Here is a 17,818-nt window from a genome sequence, read left to right on the forward strand (position 1 = left end):
AACTGTTTTTTGTACCAGGCTGTAAACATGTTTATTTCTGCTGTGAAGTTGGACATTTGGACATGGGGACTTATGGAGACTGACTCACTTCTGGAGCCAGCCTCAAGTGGACGACAAGAGGAACTGCAGTTTTTGAAACTTTCTCATTGGCTTCATTTCCCAGTCACGGAGGTTGGTACTTGCTTTAAACTTTCATGTGCTTGTAGACAAACATGCTTGAGACAGAAGAATAGCTTTTAGCTTTCACCTAGTTTGTAGCTTCCACTTCAACATTTCTGTAAAAAAAAAACTCACCAGACTCTACAAATACTTTGCACTTTAATTCAAAATGTATCACTTTACAACATACATACAAACAATAAATCATTTCTAGCTACCTCATGGCAACAACACTTACTATAGTGGTTCCTGTGTCCAACGCACCAGCCTTTGATTCATTATCACAATGAATGCAGGTATCATGTAATTCCTCATTGACCGGCCATGCGTTACAGGTGGCTCTGCTTAACATTTGAAATAATCTCTGATGAAGTAGACAGCGTGTGTGCTTTTCCCCATTTTACAGTGCAGTGTTCTTATGAAATAGATAATGTACATTCATATATGGCATCTATTAGATAGATTTAAATGTAGTAAAAATAGATTTGTTATATCATTCAGTCATTCTGATTGCATGAGACTGGCATGTTTTTTTGTTTTTTTTTGCAAAATAAAGGCACAGCCCTTCACTCCTCGAGAGGCCAAATGGAAGGAGAAAGGTTGAGTGATTAAAAAATGCTCCTTCTAAAGCCCTCGCCATGTGCTGTTAGGCACTCCTGGATTTTATTCTGCAGTACAGGATCATGGAGACAGCCATGGCACATATCTGCAATTCCAAAGCAATGTTAGTCAATGAGAACAGAATCCAAAGCACGTTTTTCATTATAATTAAGTGTTGACATCTGATAATAGATGCACTTTTATTATCTTACATTCATGCTTGACACAAATAATGAGTCATCAGATGCTGAATACAGCTTTATTTATCCTCTCTCTGTCTGATGCCCTTCAGCCTAATCTAAAGTAATCGAGATTTTGTAATCTAAAGAGAGCGATGAAGTCATACCTCCAGAGCTGCGATTCCTAGTGCCACTCCCACAATCACCACCGTGTTTTCATCAACCAGTTCCTTGATCTTTGGGAAGCAGCCAGTCGTCTGAAGGAAATAAAGAGCAGAATGGACATTTATTCATTCAAATTGGATTTGAACCATGCACAAGGATGTTTTTGTTGTTTCTGCTACTTCCAAAGCATAGACTGTACCATAGCCATTGTTTGGTTACACTGGTTGTAACTGTTTGAACAGCACTGTGGCGGGTACTGCTGGTTGTGGGTCTGATAATATGGAGATCCCACGAAGTCTGATGAGTTGTAGAATCCACAACAGTTTAACTAATGTGGACACAGAGAGTTCATGTTACACAAAGAATCAATAAAATGGTGCGAGAGAATAAAACGTAGTTACATACTGTGCTCATTGTCGTATTCCACAGCCCCGTGATGTCAGGACTTTGTCCATAGTCCCTCTTGATGTTCGCGACTGCTGCTGTGCCTAACTTGGCAATCAAATCGTTTGCCTAGAATGGAAGCACATGTTAGCTTTTGAATCTAAGTACCACAAGGCAGCACTCGTGTTATGATATTATGATAATTAGTTATCAGGTCTTTAGTTTACTTACCAATGGTCTGAATACCAAGATCACCACTGCTCCTGCAACCTCTGCTATGAAGACCAGCAGGACGATGATAAAAAACTAGACAAAAGATCACAACATTTTATTTGACTTTTGTGTCACTGTATGAATTCTTCATCAGTCTAAAGCCACATTAAGTGCATTTCCTTCCACACGTTTTTGATGTGTGCATTAAAAAAAATGGAAACAGACTTTACTTCAATCACAATGTTCATTTGTCACTAAAGAGACAAAAAGTAGTGGCAGATGAGAACATCAGATCTGTGAAGCCAGTGAGGAAATAAAGCAAACATAATTGCCACATTTTGCACCACATTTGGATCGAAACTATTGAAACTGTGCTCATGGCAACAAGATAGTGTGCATCAATGACTGGTCCTAAAAGTTTAAGGTAGCCTCTTTTGAAAAGTTATTATTATTATTCATCTTTAGATAAGAAGATTATTGCCACTCTCATGTCCGTACAGTATATGAACCCACCACCAGTTTGTCAACAACATATTATGAAAGAGTTCATGGGATAAAGAAGTTGTGTAAAATATGGTCAGAATTAAAGTTCATAAATGTATAGATATTAAAAAAACTAAACAGAATATCAGTGTTGCCACTTTGTCCTGTGAGTATATATATATATTTATTGTGTTGTAGACATATCTACTGATATTAGCATGCTAACTGACTAGTTGCATAGCAGACTCACTGTTGACCACCAATGAATATCCCACAAGTCGATCCCTATCTGACTGTTTATACAGGAAACATGCAAAGATGAGGAAGCAAACAACTCTCTGAATTTTACAGGGACTTGTCACATAAGGTAACACAAGTTAAGTGCATCTGCTTAGTTTGACCCAAGTGTTGCAATGAAAAGAATGAAGGTGCAGAAAGAATGCAGGTTTAAGGCACTTCCGTGTCTAACCCGAACCCACTTCACAGACACGGAAGCTCTGTCCTCTAACTATATATTATCTCATCTGTTCTCATTCTATCTCATTTGTTTATTATCTTACATGCTAGAGACATGTAGTCTGCTGCTCAACAGGTCTTGACAAACATTAAACCTAGGCTATAATAACTTTTAAAATATGCCGGAACACTTTAGAATGATGATTATGATTTTATGTGATTGCGTACTACAGATGTACCCTAAATGGTATTGATCTTTTCATTAAACTCGTAGTGAAGAAGCAGACAACAACCTACCAGCAGCAGCATGCACTTGGATTCTTTGACAGCTCCACAGCAGCCTAGAAAGCCAATGATGAGCAGCAGTGCTCCTATAGCGATCAGCAGGTAGCCCACATTGAGCACCTGACTGAGCTCTGATGGAGCATTTTCAATTTTTCCAAGAAAATTGAGGATGGAGCCGCTGTCCACCTTCACCCAGATCCCAACACCCAGGATGGCAGCACCCGCCAACTGAGGGAGAATGGCAGGAAGAGAGGAGAAGTGGAGAAACAGGTAAGAATTAAAGGTAAACCTTAACACATCGAGGCCAGGCCATATAATGGGGAGTACCACACACCGCCTATGAAACAGACACGGACATTTACCAAGCTAGGATGGTCTAGTGAGTAGTGAGTGGCATTATGGGAATTATGGGATGACTAAAAGACATCAAAGATATAAAGCTATACTGTACATCCATCTGCAGCTTTTGATTTGACTGTCTGTTTAACCAGTCCAACTTTATGAACGTGCAATACTACATCGCTTTGAAACAACATTGTGCAGCCATAAAATAACATAATAAATGATGTTGATGCTTCATTGACTTGTCTCTCATTCTTTTGTCTGTTCTCACACTATGTAACTTTGGGCTCCAGGTTGGGAGAAGTACGTAACGCTTTAACACTGAGGGCAACAAATCACAAAAATATCTAAATAAATTTTAAAAAGTTGCTTTAAAAGTGTTTTAAATGAGTTTTAAATACTCATATTGAAATGGTGGAAGATTTGCACAGCTAGCTCAAACAGAGAGTATATTTTACGTTTTGATTCTTCAAATCAGATTCAGTCTCGCAGGTGTTCGGGTCGTCACTTCGCACTTTGCTTGCATATTTTCCAACATTTGTCACACTGCAACCTTTCTTCATACAGGAGATGTCAAAAAGGTCAAAGTGACAGCATTTTCTCAGCAAAATCAAATCATTTGAAGTATTTCTAACGAAACGTTCAAACTTACAAAGATAATGCCATTGAAGACAAACATCATGAACTTGAGGAATCCAAAACATCCCATTTTTGCTGCTGACTGTTCGACCTATAGAAGAGGCAAAGGGAAGAGAAGACGTTACTCAGCATCAGTCAACAAATACAATTCAGAATTCTGTTGTGTTCATTTTACAGAGTGCCACATTAGAATTTTATATGGCATTTTTTACTTTAAATACTCATTTGCACACACGTCACACTCAAGTGCACTCAAAAAAAATAAAATGTTGACTTTAATTAAATTTATTCAAGCCAACAGGTTCCATGTAATTAAGTTATTAAGTTATTTAAACTCAAAAATGTTATGTTAGGGGTTCAATTACATAACACAAATAACTTCAACTTCGTCAACATTTCATTTTTTGGAGTGTGGTCGCAGATACAGGTCCCTGGACTGTAAGCGAGCACGCGACCTGCTGCCATAGCATCTCTTAACAAGGCACCCTGGTGACTGGCATGTGCGGAGAGCTATAGGTATGGATTAATAAAAGGTGACTGGTATTGAATGTTTAGTTTTGTGGTTATGTTGTATCTGTGTATTTATGTATGTCTGTGTATCTGTACAAAGCCTTTGTACAGACTGAGGCAACAATAAAGACAATAAAGTATCTATCTATGTGCACGCCATTAGTCACTGTGTGTTTCACTAAGCCATCATGTGCTGCCAATTAGGTGACAAATTAACAGTGGGACTGTCCCTTTTCCTCTGTGAGGTGGATGGCAGAAGAGGAGGAGGAGGGGGCGGGGGTCAAACACCTGCTTCTTTCCCAACTAGTCACCTTTTATCCTTTGTGAGGTAATAACTAATCTTTCTCTAAACACTCAAAGTGCCCTGAGCAGTTCCTTTACTCTCTTAAGGACATGTACTGTACACATATCACATTGCACTGAACCCTGGGCTTTGTTTAGTTTAGAGTTAATGGGAGTATAGAGGTGACGATTGAGGAAGTATTCCTCTCTGTATGATCTGAGAAAGTATTTTAATAAGCCACTGAGATGTAGATGAGCCAAAGTCTGCGAATTACATGCTTTCTGTTTTTCCCCTCTTTGCATGAAATGCAGAACATCTACATACATGAAAATTGTGACATTTAAGCCCAATGTGGTTGAAGCAACACAGACACACAGCACAAAAACTACAGTGTGCGTATTTGCATAGAAAATTCTGTGGCCAGCCAGCTTGGCCATCACACGCCAGCACTCTGGAAGAGTCAGACTCCGATGTTCATGCCACACACACACGTTCCCTTTAGCGGTTTTTTTCACAAGTACACACACACAAACGTGTAGTATTTATCTTCCCTTGCTATTTTGACTCACAAACACAGACACATACACAGACACAGACACACACACACACACACACACAGACACACACACACACAGACTGTTTATCTCCAAATCTTCTCCTCCCACCCCCCTTTACAACCTCTACTGTTCTCCAAGATTGTCACTTCCAAATGTGTGTGTGTGTGTGTGTGTAGACCTCCTAGATGGGGAACAGTGCCTTTTGTGTAGCGTGACAAAACAGACAAATTGTTATCCCCAGTGACAATGACTGAGCAGAACCCTATTGTGTATAGCACCAGGCTGAGAGCTGAGGAGTGGGATATCCCTCGTGGCCTTTTTCTCACTACGATTTCATCCTTTTCTACTGCGGCCTTTAAAGTTATTTCCATTCTCTCACACCTTTCACAGATGTCTGCTGAGACAAACATGAAATGTAACACCAGACAACAGGAAGTGGCTTGTCAGCTCTTGGTGTTAAAGCTGGTGATCATCAAGTTAATCATACATAAGAGGGGGAGGATGTCCTCAGAAACATAATGAGTTGGTCGCCTTGACTCCTCCAAACTCCTTCTATCTAATGACTCCTGAGATTTCCACTTCCTTGTGGTCAATGATTGTACTCAAGTATCAAGAAGTCCGCCCAGTGATGTATTAACAAGCTACGAATCACATGCGGGTCTCAGAGACTGAGAAAGGATGTGGTGCGCACATCCATCCATGTCTGAAGGTGTCATATCAAGCGCCCTCTTGCATGTGTTTTATATGTGAGCAGATACACAGGTCTGCATATGCTGGCATCAACAAAACGTCTGAATCATCTGACCAACTTCTATGAAAAACAAAGTCAAAGGACGCCATTGAATGGAATAATTGCAGGCAGGTCTCAGGAGACAAAGGATCATTGTTGGATGGATCCCTCCCTGGGTTGGTATGGTGTTTGAAAAATAACAAAAAGACTCCGAACTCACACAGATGCCAACATGTAACTTAAAATCACACTCAGTCAAAGTGAAAGTTCTTCACCTTACCTTTCACAGGAAATACTCCTTCACCGTGGTGATGGATGCTGCTGTTGCGGGAACAGACTGGCTGTGAGATAACAGCAGGACAGGAGTGTATTATTCTTCTGTGCTCTGAATATGACCCACAATACTCTCTCTGTGTGTCCTGCTTCCTGTCACTCTCTCGTTCTGCTCGATGTGAGTGACTTTTTTCAGCTTTCAGCTTTTATTTTAAGGCTGCCGGCCGGTTATGAGCACTTGGTGAGGGAGGAGGGGAGGAGCAGGTGGGAGTGACCAAAGCTGGCTGGGTAATAACACACATCACCATGGAGTTAGTCTGGTCACTCCTGAGGGAGGGAAGAAGGGGAGGAGAGATCACCTGTGTGGAGTCACAGCAGCCTCACATATGTGCCTCTGTTCCGAGGTGTTCGTTTCAGTCCAGACAGTAAACATGACAAAACAATGCGAGCATCTGTGATTACAGTCACTTAGAATGGACTTCAATCTCAAACCTTTGTGTCCGCAGTGAAATAGTGAACAAAGCAGCAAATTAATAACTGGATTCTACTCATGTGATGTGTCCCACTCTGGTTTCTACAGCAAGCTCAAAGCACATGCAAATTACAAAAGATAAGCAAATAAAGAAAACAGTTTCATCAACCTGATGACACATGCACAGCATTTTGGAAACACAACACACACACCACAAACACATTTTTTTTTATCAACAACAGATCACATGAGCTCAAATGTAAAAGCTGTTGCTCAGAGCGATGAACCCGCAGAGACCAGACGCTGCAGCTCCCTTCACCTTCACATTCACTGTACCGAGGGAGAAGTGTGTGTGTCACAGCTCAGTGTTTGAGCTTAAAGCTCTTTTTTTCCTTTTTACTGCTATTACATGTTTTATTGTTATTTTTAAGAAACAGAACAGGACAACACGGGGAAAACAAAACTGGAAATACAGGACAATGATAAAAGTCTGCCCAGAAAACAACAGCACAGACTGACATTGTTTGTCAGGTGTTGCTTTGTAGTGTGCGTGTGTGTGTGTGTGTGTGTGTGTGTGTGTGTGTGTAGGGTGGATGACAGTGAAAAAGAATAAAAAAAGCAAAAGATGGCTGCGAGCCAACAAGAGCGGAAAAATGAAAAGTAAATAAATGAAAAGAAAAGGAAAAAAAGAAAGCTGAGTCTGAGACTAATGCTGATGGTCAGCCTCATTTCTGGCCACAACATTCAACTTTGGAGTGAAAAAGCTCAGATAAAAACTCTGTGAGCCCCTGCTGAGCAGCAAACAGCACACAGACACATTAAGTCTTAACACAGAGGAGCATTTAGCAGCATGAGCAGCTGAGAGGAAGTGGACAGAAGCACAACAATACATGAGGTGATAATGTCAGTGTTGCTTCTGCTCTTAAGAAAAAAATTAAGTACAGAGAAATCAAAATGAATAAATGCAAATGACTGATAATAGTTGTGTATAAACTGTTTTTCAGCTACTTGGAACAAGATCCATTAAGCAGCTTTCTATCATATCAGTCTTTCTCAGCACATGGATTTTGCTGTATTGTCATAAGATTGTAGATCATAGATATTACTGACTTTAATATCACTTTTTGACACACTTGAGCTGACTGAACGACCATTCATGCTGGCAGGGTGTGTCTCTCTGCGGCAGGGTCAAATAAAAGATGCTGTTTACCTTGATGACGTGTACAAGGCGTGCTGATTTGCACAAACCATTCTAGAGAAGAATGCTCTCTTTAATGATTAGCCAGACAAACAAGGGGATGCTCAACCTCATTCAAAACACAACAGGTCTCATGTGTGCATGCAAAAATATAACTCCAGTAGTCAAATCATCTCCAGGGCAAAACTCTACCTTTTCACCACCTAGATATATGTATATATATCCTCACCTGCCTACTGACGACAATAAAGAGCTTTCAGGTTTTCTAATGTGTTTGTCTGTGTGTTTTGTGTCCAGGCTGGGTGTAGGGCTGTTCTCTTTCCTTTTATTATGACTTGCACTTTCTTGCATTATGACTGTGGCCCCCATGTTAAACATAAACATGTTTACAGCCCACCTCAGGTCCCCCCACACTCTAGCCTTTTGACCACTTTCAGATTAATTGGGAGCTGGCAGGGACAGGACTGCCAAGATGGCAATGACCAGAGCTACCACACTGAGCTTCACAACGGCTCTTCAGGAACCAGACGGTGACGTCACCAAAACTATTTACAGAGACTAGGTCCATGTATTATACAGTCTGTGGTGAATGTCACAGAGACTATCCATGTTTTATACAGTCTGTGGGGGACGTCCCAAAGACTACGTCCATGTTTTATACAGTCTGTAGAGGATGTCATGGAGACTACTTCCATGTCGTGTCTCTTATGTTGGTTTTACTTGCAATGAAATGCCAACAGAACTAAAATTAGCGCTGCAGACTTTGGCGTCATATTTCTTACAATGTGTTGTTTGCTTCATCTGAATGTGACAATCATTTTACACGTAACAAAGGAAGTGACTAACTCAACTTCAAGAGAATGATAACTGTACTTATATGGCGCCTTTCTAGTCTTACGCCCACTCAAAGCGCTATTACACTACATATCTCATTCACACACTGATGGCACAGTTCAGGGGTTCAGTATCTTGCCCAAGGACATGCAGACTAGAAGAGCCGGGGATCAAACCAACAATCATCTGATTAGTGGATGACCTGCTCTACCTCCTGAGCCACAGCCGGAGGACAGATGAAAGCAGCAGAATACAGATGATCAATCATAGCATGTTAATGGCAATGTGGCATTTTGTTATTAAATTAAAAATGATTTAATTCTTAAATTATTACATATTCAAATGAATCATCAAAATGAACTTTATATTCAGTAACATTTCACTCTTCATATACAAAATTGAGCTCTTAATCATGACTTATCTTCAAACAACATTCAGCTAACTGAAAGGCTTCAGTGTCATGTGAAGTCATTTTATGACTCTTACCGTCCATGCACACCCACCCTTTTTAACAAACACATACACACTGTTGAGCGCATTACGCTGGAGGTGAGAACACGCTACATATTATTAACCAGTGACAAACAAATGCCTTCCACAAAAAGATACAATACAAATACGAGTCATATTCTCATTTTAGAGATTCGTTAGTCAACAAAACTGGCAGAGGCAGAGGAAAAAGTGCATTTGCTTAGGAAACTAAAACGCAGGCAAAACACGAGAACACAAGTGGACTGAGGTGAACCTTCCTGAGAAATTGTCACATTAAACTCACAGGACTTTTTCATCGGTGCCTGTGAGTCAGGACACTGGGGTGACGAGAGCAGATGTGTAGGAAAAGGAAAGATCGAGACTCGGTGGCCTACACAACAGATGCTCAGTTTTAGAATGACAGAAATAGAATGTCAGTATACAGGCATTGTAACAACAACAGCTCACACCTCAGTGAGGTCAATTACACAGCCTTAATTAGAACACACGTATGTAACGGTATCTAAATATTTACCAACCACAATATGTCATCAACAAGCTGTCTTGGTGTCATATTTAAGTCACACTTCATTTTTTCATGGACCGTACCAGACTTCTGTCTGTTTTAACTCATTAAATACAAACAATGTGCCCTTTAATCACCAAAGAAAAAATGTTTCATGGAAAATATTGTAAGTGACCGTTCAGTGAACCCCCCTTTAGATACTCTTGCTGTGATAAATCTGACTGATTTTTAGGTCCTTCATTTCAGACAGAGGTAGAAAAAAAAGCCGCCTTCTCATTTCTAACCTGCAACTGTGTGTTTATCATCATTATTAGAAGCTAGCTAGCTAGCTAACTAAGCTACAGTTGGCTGAAATGCGGCATTATTTGAGTTTTGAATGTTTTAAACAGACTCGCATTAAAATGAGGACGTCATAAAACGATTCACATGAACTTCGCAGCTACAAAGGTGAAAAGACTGAGGCTAAAGCTAAAAGTCTCAGACAAAAAGAGATGGTTATAAATGAATAGTATTATTTTTTGTTTTGCAGTGGAGAGCTGGTTGCTCCTATTATTTTAAATATGATAAAGAAACATATGTTCAGACTCTTTTTGTTCTAAAGTAACTCTGAACATTAGCTTCTTAGCTTATACATGTTTTATTTGGATTCCTATGTTTAAAGGGGATGTTTCACTTATATTAGAAGAGAACAGGGTTTTAAGGGGAACTGAGTTTGGTGAAGTTGACTCCGCTCGAGCTGGAGTTGCTGGAATGTAAAACTTCATCACAAAATTAGCAGGTAGCCGGACTTAGCCACTAATGTTAGCCTCACCCTAGACGAGCGGCTCCCGCACAGCAGGGAGACATTACAGTGGCTGTGCTAATATCAACCATAACCTGTAACACCATCAAATAATATGGCATGAAATACTGCTACCACTGGAAGCAATGTTGGGTTACAAAGGCAGGTAATAAACTAATTAACAGCCATGCTACATTAGAGCAGATAACACGCTGTTTCATCCATTTTATACTTTTGTCTCTCTCACAGCCACGCAGCCCACGTCATCATAAAGAGAATGCACCAAAGCTGTGTGTAGTTATGGTCATGAAGCTATGGGGGTTTAACAAATGGTCAATTAGACATCATTAATCAATCGTGGATTCAGCTTTTCTTTCCTGCTTATAGCAAATATGTTCAAAAGCCATGTTTGGGCCCTGCACTGTGTTCTGCACAGCTATTAGACTGGCCCACTTCATCCACTGCATGTGTGTTCACAGGTGATGTTCATATCATCCTGGACATGACAGCCAACACAACAAAGGAAAGTCTGTCTCTTCACTAGAAGTCTTCCTTGGGTTGTCCAGGGGCCAACCTGTATACTTGTTCAGCTTCCTAACTCCGGTGTCTGGGTGCCTCAGGTCGCCTGCTTGTCCGGGTGGCTCTTTAGCTTGTGGAATTTGACGCTCTCCAGCTTCTCGAACCTCTTCTCGCAGAACTCGCAGGTGAAGTTGTAGTGGGCCTCCGGGGTGTGTTTCTTCATGTGCCAGTTGAGGGACGCTCGCTGGCGACACTGGTAGCCGCAGATTTCACATCTGACGAGTGACGTGGGTGAGAGGACAGAAAAGAAGAGTGTGAAGATGCATGCATTTTTATCCTCCTCCTCAGTGTGATGGAATGAATTGTGGTCAGATAACCGGACACTGGCCACAAATGTTCAGCTCAATCCAAAGTGTCACAGGTCAGACCTTCAGTCCAGCACTCTGAGTGAAACGTGTAATGACAGGATCTGTTTTCAGCTTTAATAACTCACTGCAGCGGTGTTTCTCCTGTGTGGGTCCGCCGGTGAACCTCCAGGTGATTCTTGCGCTTAAATGATTTTCCACACGTCTCACAGATGAAATCTCTGACCCCTGTGAAGAGACTTGGTTACGTTTGTCAGTTCTGAAGAGATTCGAGCATGGCATGTGTGTGTCTCTGTGAGCCCACCTGAATGGATGATCATGTGGCGATGCAGGTGGTTTGACAGATAGAACTTTTTCCCACAGCCTGGATGGGGGCAGACCTTGGTCCTCCCCTTCCTGTGAACTAGGTTGACATGATTCTACAGAGAGAAGTGAACCAGAAATTAAGAAAAAAAAAACCTGAAGCTGAAATATAAAGTATGAATGAAACTTTACCTGGTAGCTACTGATTGCTACATAGACTTGACTGCAGCCCTCGTACGGACAGTGGAACATCTTGAGCATCCCGTCTGCCTCGATGACGGGGCCTCGCCTGTTTCTCTTTGACCTGACACTGCAAAAACACATGATGCAGACTTAGTTCATGGTAAATGGAGAATAAGTGCAGCGGATCTCTGCTGAGCTCCTCAGACTTCAAACCTCCACACATATTTCATCATGCAGTGTGTGTATGTGGGCAGCTGACCTGCTCAGACTCCGCTGCAGCTCTCTGTCACTTCCCAGCTCCAAAGCGTCATCAGTGGGCTGCAGCAGCTGTTTGTCGCTCAGACCTGCAGAGAAACAGTGTGAAAACTAATGACTAATGAAAGATGTCCACCCTCTGCAGTTGAAGAGTGAGTACTCAAGGACCTTTATCAGAGTCAAATTTAGTTTGGCCTCAAGACCACTTTTTAAAGTTCTCGTCTTAGTCTCAGACAAAGAGGACTCTGGATTTTATTTCAAGACCAATCGAATCACAACCTTACATCACCTGTCTGTGAAAACATATCACCCTAATCCTCTGGAATAAAATCTGTATTCCTAAACCACAAAGAGTTTGTCTCACACACACAGCAGTTCAGAAATCCTGCAGTTCAACGCTTACTGAGACGACTGGGATCACACCTCACCTAAAGAGTATAACATAAACTACCTAAGTAGGCTATATACTGGTCTTGACTTGGTCTCAACCATTCAAATTCTTGGTCTTGTCTCAGTCTCGACACAATCTGGTCCTGGTCTTGTCTTGGTCTCGATGCTCTGTCAATGACCTTCTCATCTGTCAAGTTTCCATCTAAAGCACAGATTTTTGCAAAAGAAAATGCAATTTACTGCGACTGTTAAAAAAGCAGTGGGAACTATTCCACAGTCGGGTTCCAGTAAAGCACTGCAGGACAGGGAACAGCAAGAAGAGTGGCACTCAACTCTCTCTGTAGGTATGGTTGGTAAATAAGATTTTATTTCTTAATTTTAACTTGTCACATCAGTCAGTACCTTCACATGCACACTAGTGTCCGTAATATGATGAATGGTGGTTTTAATGCTGATGATATGGAAGCTGGTTATTCATATCGCTGTGTGATTCTAACATTATCCTGGTTTCTGATTGGTTGTAACAGAGCATCTTTGACTCTGAATCTCTGAGCCACATCAGTATTTCTTTACTGTGGTGCAGGATATCAGTATCTCTATTTCAAATATATTATTATATCAAATTAAGTCATTTATTTATCTCTGACAGTATCCAGAGGGTGTCAGATCTGGACAGAATGTACACTGACTCCTCAGCCGACAGCAGCACTGTAACATTAAGGTACAAATGCAAATGTCACTAAACTAGATGTAAAGCAGCTCTGGCCACATTAGTCAGCTGTTATGAAACTACTGCTTACAGCTTTATGTATATAAAGTATACTGTACGTGGTTCTTGGTGTAGGCAAATGAACCCCCGTGGGTCACAAAACAGGTGGCAGCCAGCAGTCTGAATCAATGATATATGACCGGTCAGCACCTGGTGTGTAGTGCAGAGTGAGCATAAGGTTTATGACTGCATTAAACGCAGCATAAACTTTTTTATGACGTCTAATATCGAAGGAAACGTACCATAAACCAATAGATGTTAAATCATGTTGATGCTACACTGACTTGTAAATCAGGTGAACACCCTGTAACTTTGGGCTTCTGTAACTTCTGCTTTTCCCTCTGATGTCCTCCGCCTCAACTCTCTGTGATTTACAGAGTTTCCTGATGGACAGTGAAGTAAACTGCTGACAACTATAGCTGCTGTTAGCTAATGTTAGCTCACTTTGTTAGCTGGGCTACCCGGACTGTGAGCTCAGAGCACCAGGGGAGTGTTACCCCAAAACCCTACTAGACACGTCTCTGTCACATCGCCGGTGCGACACTTTTGATCCGTCCTGCACGTGACTTCGAACCACCGGAAGCGTTTCAGAAGCGTTTAGCCTGCCAGACTTTGTTTACTTGCGCAGATTTGGTGTTTACAACCGGCAGTTTGCACGGGGTGTTTTATTTGTAAAATCCACCGGATTTTTTATGCTGTTTCTGTGTCTGGCTTCCTTGCCACCTCGAGGTGCTCTGTGTAAATTGACGCAGGCTGCTGGTGGCGTCCTTTAAAAATAGAACAGCCGCGTGTTTCATGGAGGCCCGTTCTGGGATGCTTCTGAACCAGGCTGCAGCGGAACCGGTGGGGTTTGAAACATCGACTAGAACACCCGCGTATTGCAGGGGGACTGCGTTGCACACGCATCGGCACCCCGTGGAAGAGGAGGAGGTTTACTGGCTCGGGTATGGGGGAATGCTGACGGGGAGCTGAGCTACTGCAATGTCAGAACTGGAGCTTTTATTATCCTTATCTCTGGCACACCTTTAACTCGTGGCATCCTAGTTTGTTTACACTTAACATTTAAGTCTCCCATTTTGGATGCACTGTGAAAAAAGTGCAAGTTCTGAAGGTAACGCACCTGTCATGGAGTCTTCATCCTCGACTGGTCTGAGTTTTGAGTCCGATGCACAAACAGGGTTGTAGGTGACACCCCCGATGACAGTGCAGGTGACTTCCTCTACGTTTCCACCTCCCATGTTGAGCTGGATGCCCTCTGATGCCAGGGCCTCGTAGCTGGGTCCAGTAATTATAATTAACTATGAATGGAAAAAGATGGTAACAGTAACTTTTGAGAAAAGAAATAGTTCTAACATCTCTACAAGGCATAGTCTACCTACCTGTGAGCCTTCTAAAGTGGACCTCTGGTCAGGAATCTCACAGCTGGTCACCACCGTCTGTAGAGTCTGAGGATCAAACAGCTCGCTCTGCTCATGTGTGGGTGGCGGGACTGAGAGATCCGGCTGAGCTCCCACTCCGACTGAGCCACTGGAGCTCTGCGACAGCACCGAGTCCTCGTCCGCCTTCACCAGTTTATCAGCTAAAGACGCCGTCACCGTAACACACTCGTAACTGTGCGGTACAGTCCTTATCTCTTCCTCTCCTCCGTCTCTGCCTCGCCGCAAATCCTCTGCCTCCTCTTCTGAGGGGGTGGAGTGGAATGCTGCAGTGGGGGAGCCTTGCTGTCGCTCCATGACCATCTCCATCTCCCAGGCAGGCTGTCCTGTCAATGGAACATCCTTGGAAGAGGTCTCTATTCTGGTCTGGTGGTTTACAGCTGCAGCCTGTTCTATGGGGCTCATGGTGATATGCTGTCCCTCAGAAACATCCACATTTTCCTCCACATCTACAGAAGAGCAGATCAAGTTAATCATCAGGATGTACCAGCTACAGGTTAAACATCTAACTAGTCAGATCAACATTCAGTCAAAACCTGCCCGATAAGTCAAAGAAGTTCTCATTCTGCACCTTTGAACTGTTTGTGAGCCTCCTTTCTCCTCTTCCTGCTCACAACGCCTTTTGCCGCGGGCACGTCTGTTTTTGCTGCACTCTCTCCGCCGCCTTCTCCGTTTACTTCCGCTTCGTGCTCCGAGTCGCTTGCCTCCCTCGGCGGTGAGAAAAGGTATTGCACAAATGAGTGGTCACAGTCACATTGCCAGATGGCAGCGGTGGAGAAGTTGGGCTGGGGCTCCAAGGCTCTGAGCTGGGGCTCATGAGGACAGGAGCGGGAATGGTCCTGATACCAACACACCAGGCTCTGGAGGCTGGAGACTTGCTCCTTCCTGCCTGGAAAATGATAGAAAATCAGCCCAAAGAAAGATCACAGATGAGTGACAAACAGACCCTTTGAAAGGAATTTCTCTGATTTTAATCTACTCATAAATTCAATGATCACACTCAAACTCCTCGTTCAGTACTGTTGGATAAACATTCAAGAGAGCAACAAAGCCACATACAATGTACACAATACACTCTCTATAGAAGCCCATTTCTGCCAAGGAAAGAAAAATAGAAAAAGTCAAAATTAAACTGTTTAATAGTGATGCTACTAACCCTAACAGCTGTTCTCATTAAAGAACAACTTATTATTTTTAGGGCCCACAAAATTCTGGGAATTTTCAAAGTTGGAAACTTTCCATGGGAATTAATGGGAATTTATGAGAAGTTTGGCCCTTTAACAGTGAACTTAAATATAGTTGGGGAAAATATATTTTAACATCATCTTGACTAAAACAACCAGATTTCATGCAGGTCCACTTGAATATCTTCAATCACATGCACATAGCACACTGCTTACTGCAGGGCTACTGAGGCCACGCCCCCTACCTGCACAGGTGATTTCTGTACCTGGACCACACTTTAAATCCTCAGGCCACACAGAGACTATTGAAGACACACATCAGAGCTGGTGGACTACATAATATTGTTCAATAAAATAATTCAAACTTGATAAAGTTCTACTTACAAATAAATCTGTTGAAATGTTTTTTTTTATTGTTTTGCATGGATGTCGGCTTATGGCAACACAAAATGTTTAGATTTATGTTTGGATATGATACAGTTCATTTCAATTACCCCCAATGACCAGTTTATTCCCATAAATTTCCATCATTCCCATGTAGTTTCAGATTTGGAATATTTCCAAAATTCCCCAGCTTAACTTCCCATGGAAAGTTTCTGGAAATTTACCAGAAATGTTCCACCCCTTTGCAACCCTTATTATTCTGTCAGAAAGGGGTGAAAAATGTCAACTTTTCCTAGAGCTCAAAGTACCGTTCAAAGCGAAGACATTAAGTTAGTGTCACATAAAATGAAGAGAAGCAGTAAACCCTCACATATTGTGTTGAAACTTCAGTGTTCACAGTATTTGTGCTTGAAAAAACATTTGAACAAAAAATAATCTAATAAAAAAATGATTTGCTCACTATGTGTTATACTATCTCATAATCTGGATTTAAAAAGTCAACCAGAACGTATCATTTCACATAACTTATTCTACTAATATTTGATTTAATAAGTACATTTACTTAGTAAGAAAAAATGACTTATTTTCTACACTGAGCGATTCACACAGGATCAGGCATTGTGGCTGATGATGGTGACACTCTAAAACTGATATCAGCTGCCACGTCAACCTGGCCGATCTATTTACAGTCTAACTCAACTTATTTTGTTGTGTGTTTCAAAGGACATACTGGCAGAATATTACAGGAGAAAAAAATGGCATTACATTAATATATAATCATCTGAAAATAAGCATAGTTGGTCTTGGTGAAATGTTACTTTTTTGCTGACAAGTGTAGCAGTGAGTATACCCACATGAAATCAGACGGCTGTCAGCATAGAAATCAAATCAGGTCACACAAGGAAACAGAAGGTTCAATAACAGATTGATATTTGACACCACTCACCTTTCTTCTGTTTCGCCGAGCCTTCTGGAGCAGTCTTCTTCCTGTAATGCAGAGACACGTTCAGGTGACATGAACACAACAGTCACTCTGTGAAATGAAGGGAACATCTGATCAAATCACAGCAGGCTGTTGTCTTGTATAAAACATAAAGCGGGCTTTGTACGGCCTGGGCTCACCCGCAGTACTTCTGCTGGTACTTGTCTCCATAGGTGGAGTTGAGCAGGATCAGGTACTCTGCCAGCCCGGCATCACTCAGGCTGGTCCGCCTGCGGAGCTCACTCCACAGCTTGTGAGACTCTCCCAGGTACACCCTCCTCACGTCGTACTTTTTTCGGGATTCGAGACGCCTCTGAGCTCGGTCGGAGTCCGTGAGCCTGGGCCGTCCCCTGCAGCGCCTCGGGACCCCCTTCCCGTGGTCCCCGGCGCGGTCAGCGTCCAGGGGAACCTCCACCTCTGCCAGGCTATGCGCCATCTTGGCCACAGCAGCTGATGTTGTGATGTACCCCGGACGTTGTCACACACAACAGGAAGCACTGACGCGGAG

At 42.2% G+C, this 17,818-nt stretch overlaps 3 protein-coding genes across 3 annotated transcripts in view; all 3 read right to left on the minus strand.

Annotated features, from left to right (window-relative positions):
• Positions 1 to 301: 301 nt before the first annotated feature.
• tspan34b (tetraspanin 34b) lies at positions 302 to 6,534 on the minus strand. The gene is made up of 8 exons (XM_010750185.3): positions 6,266 to 6,534; positions 3,919 to 3,996; positions 2,937 to 3,152; positions 1,719 to 1,793; positions 1,509 to 1,616; positions 1,303 to 1,431; positions 1,106 to 1,195; positions 302 to 865 (listed from the first exon to the last, which is right to left on the minus strand). Exons 2-8 carry the CDS (start codon positions 3,973 to 3,975, stop codon positions 806 to 808), a joined length of 735 nt encoding a protein of 244 aa, XP_010748487.3. The 5' UTR covers positions 3,976 to 3,996; positions 6,266 to 6,534; the 3' UTR covers positions 302 to 805.
• Positions 6,535 to 7,282: 748 nt separating this feature from the next.
• Positions 7,283 to 17,818, minus strand: part of rab3db (RAB3D, member RAS oncogene family, b) — a 33,638-nt gene continuing 23,102 nt past the window's right edge. The window contains exon 6 of the transcript XR_002042802.2: positions 7,283 to 7,316. The gene's annotated coding sequence lies outside the window, so the exon portion shown is untranslated. The remainder of the gene's footprint in view (positions 7,317 to 17,818) is intronic.
• Positions 8,939 to 17,767, minus strand: znf653 (zinc finger protein 653). The gene is made up of 10 exons (XM_010750190.3): positions 17,451 to 17,767; positions 17,275 to 17,315; positions 15,332 to 15,649; positions 14,704 to 15,209; positions 14,445 to 14,622; positions 12,170 to 12,254; positions 11,920 to 12,037; positions 11,729 to 11,843; positions 11,553 to 11,652; positions 8,939 to 11,334 (listed from the first exon to the last, which is right to left on the minus strand). Exons 1-10 carry the CDS (start codon positions 17,744 to 17,746, stop codon positions 11,157 to 11,159), a joined length of 1,935 nt encoding a protein of 644 aa, XP_010748492.1. The 5' UTR covers positions 17,747 to 17,767; the 3' UTR covers positions 8,939 to 11,156.

This window comes from Larimichthys crocea, chromosome XII, assembly GCF_000972845.2.
Source record: "Larimichthys crocea isolate SSNF chromosome XII, L_crocea_2.0, whole genome shotgun sequence".
Lineage (NCBI taxonomy): Eukaryota > Metazoa > Chordata > Actinopteri > Sciaenidae > Larimichthys > Larimichthys crocea.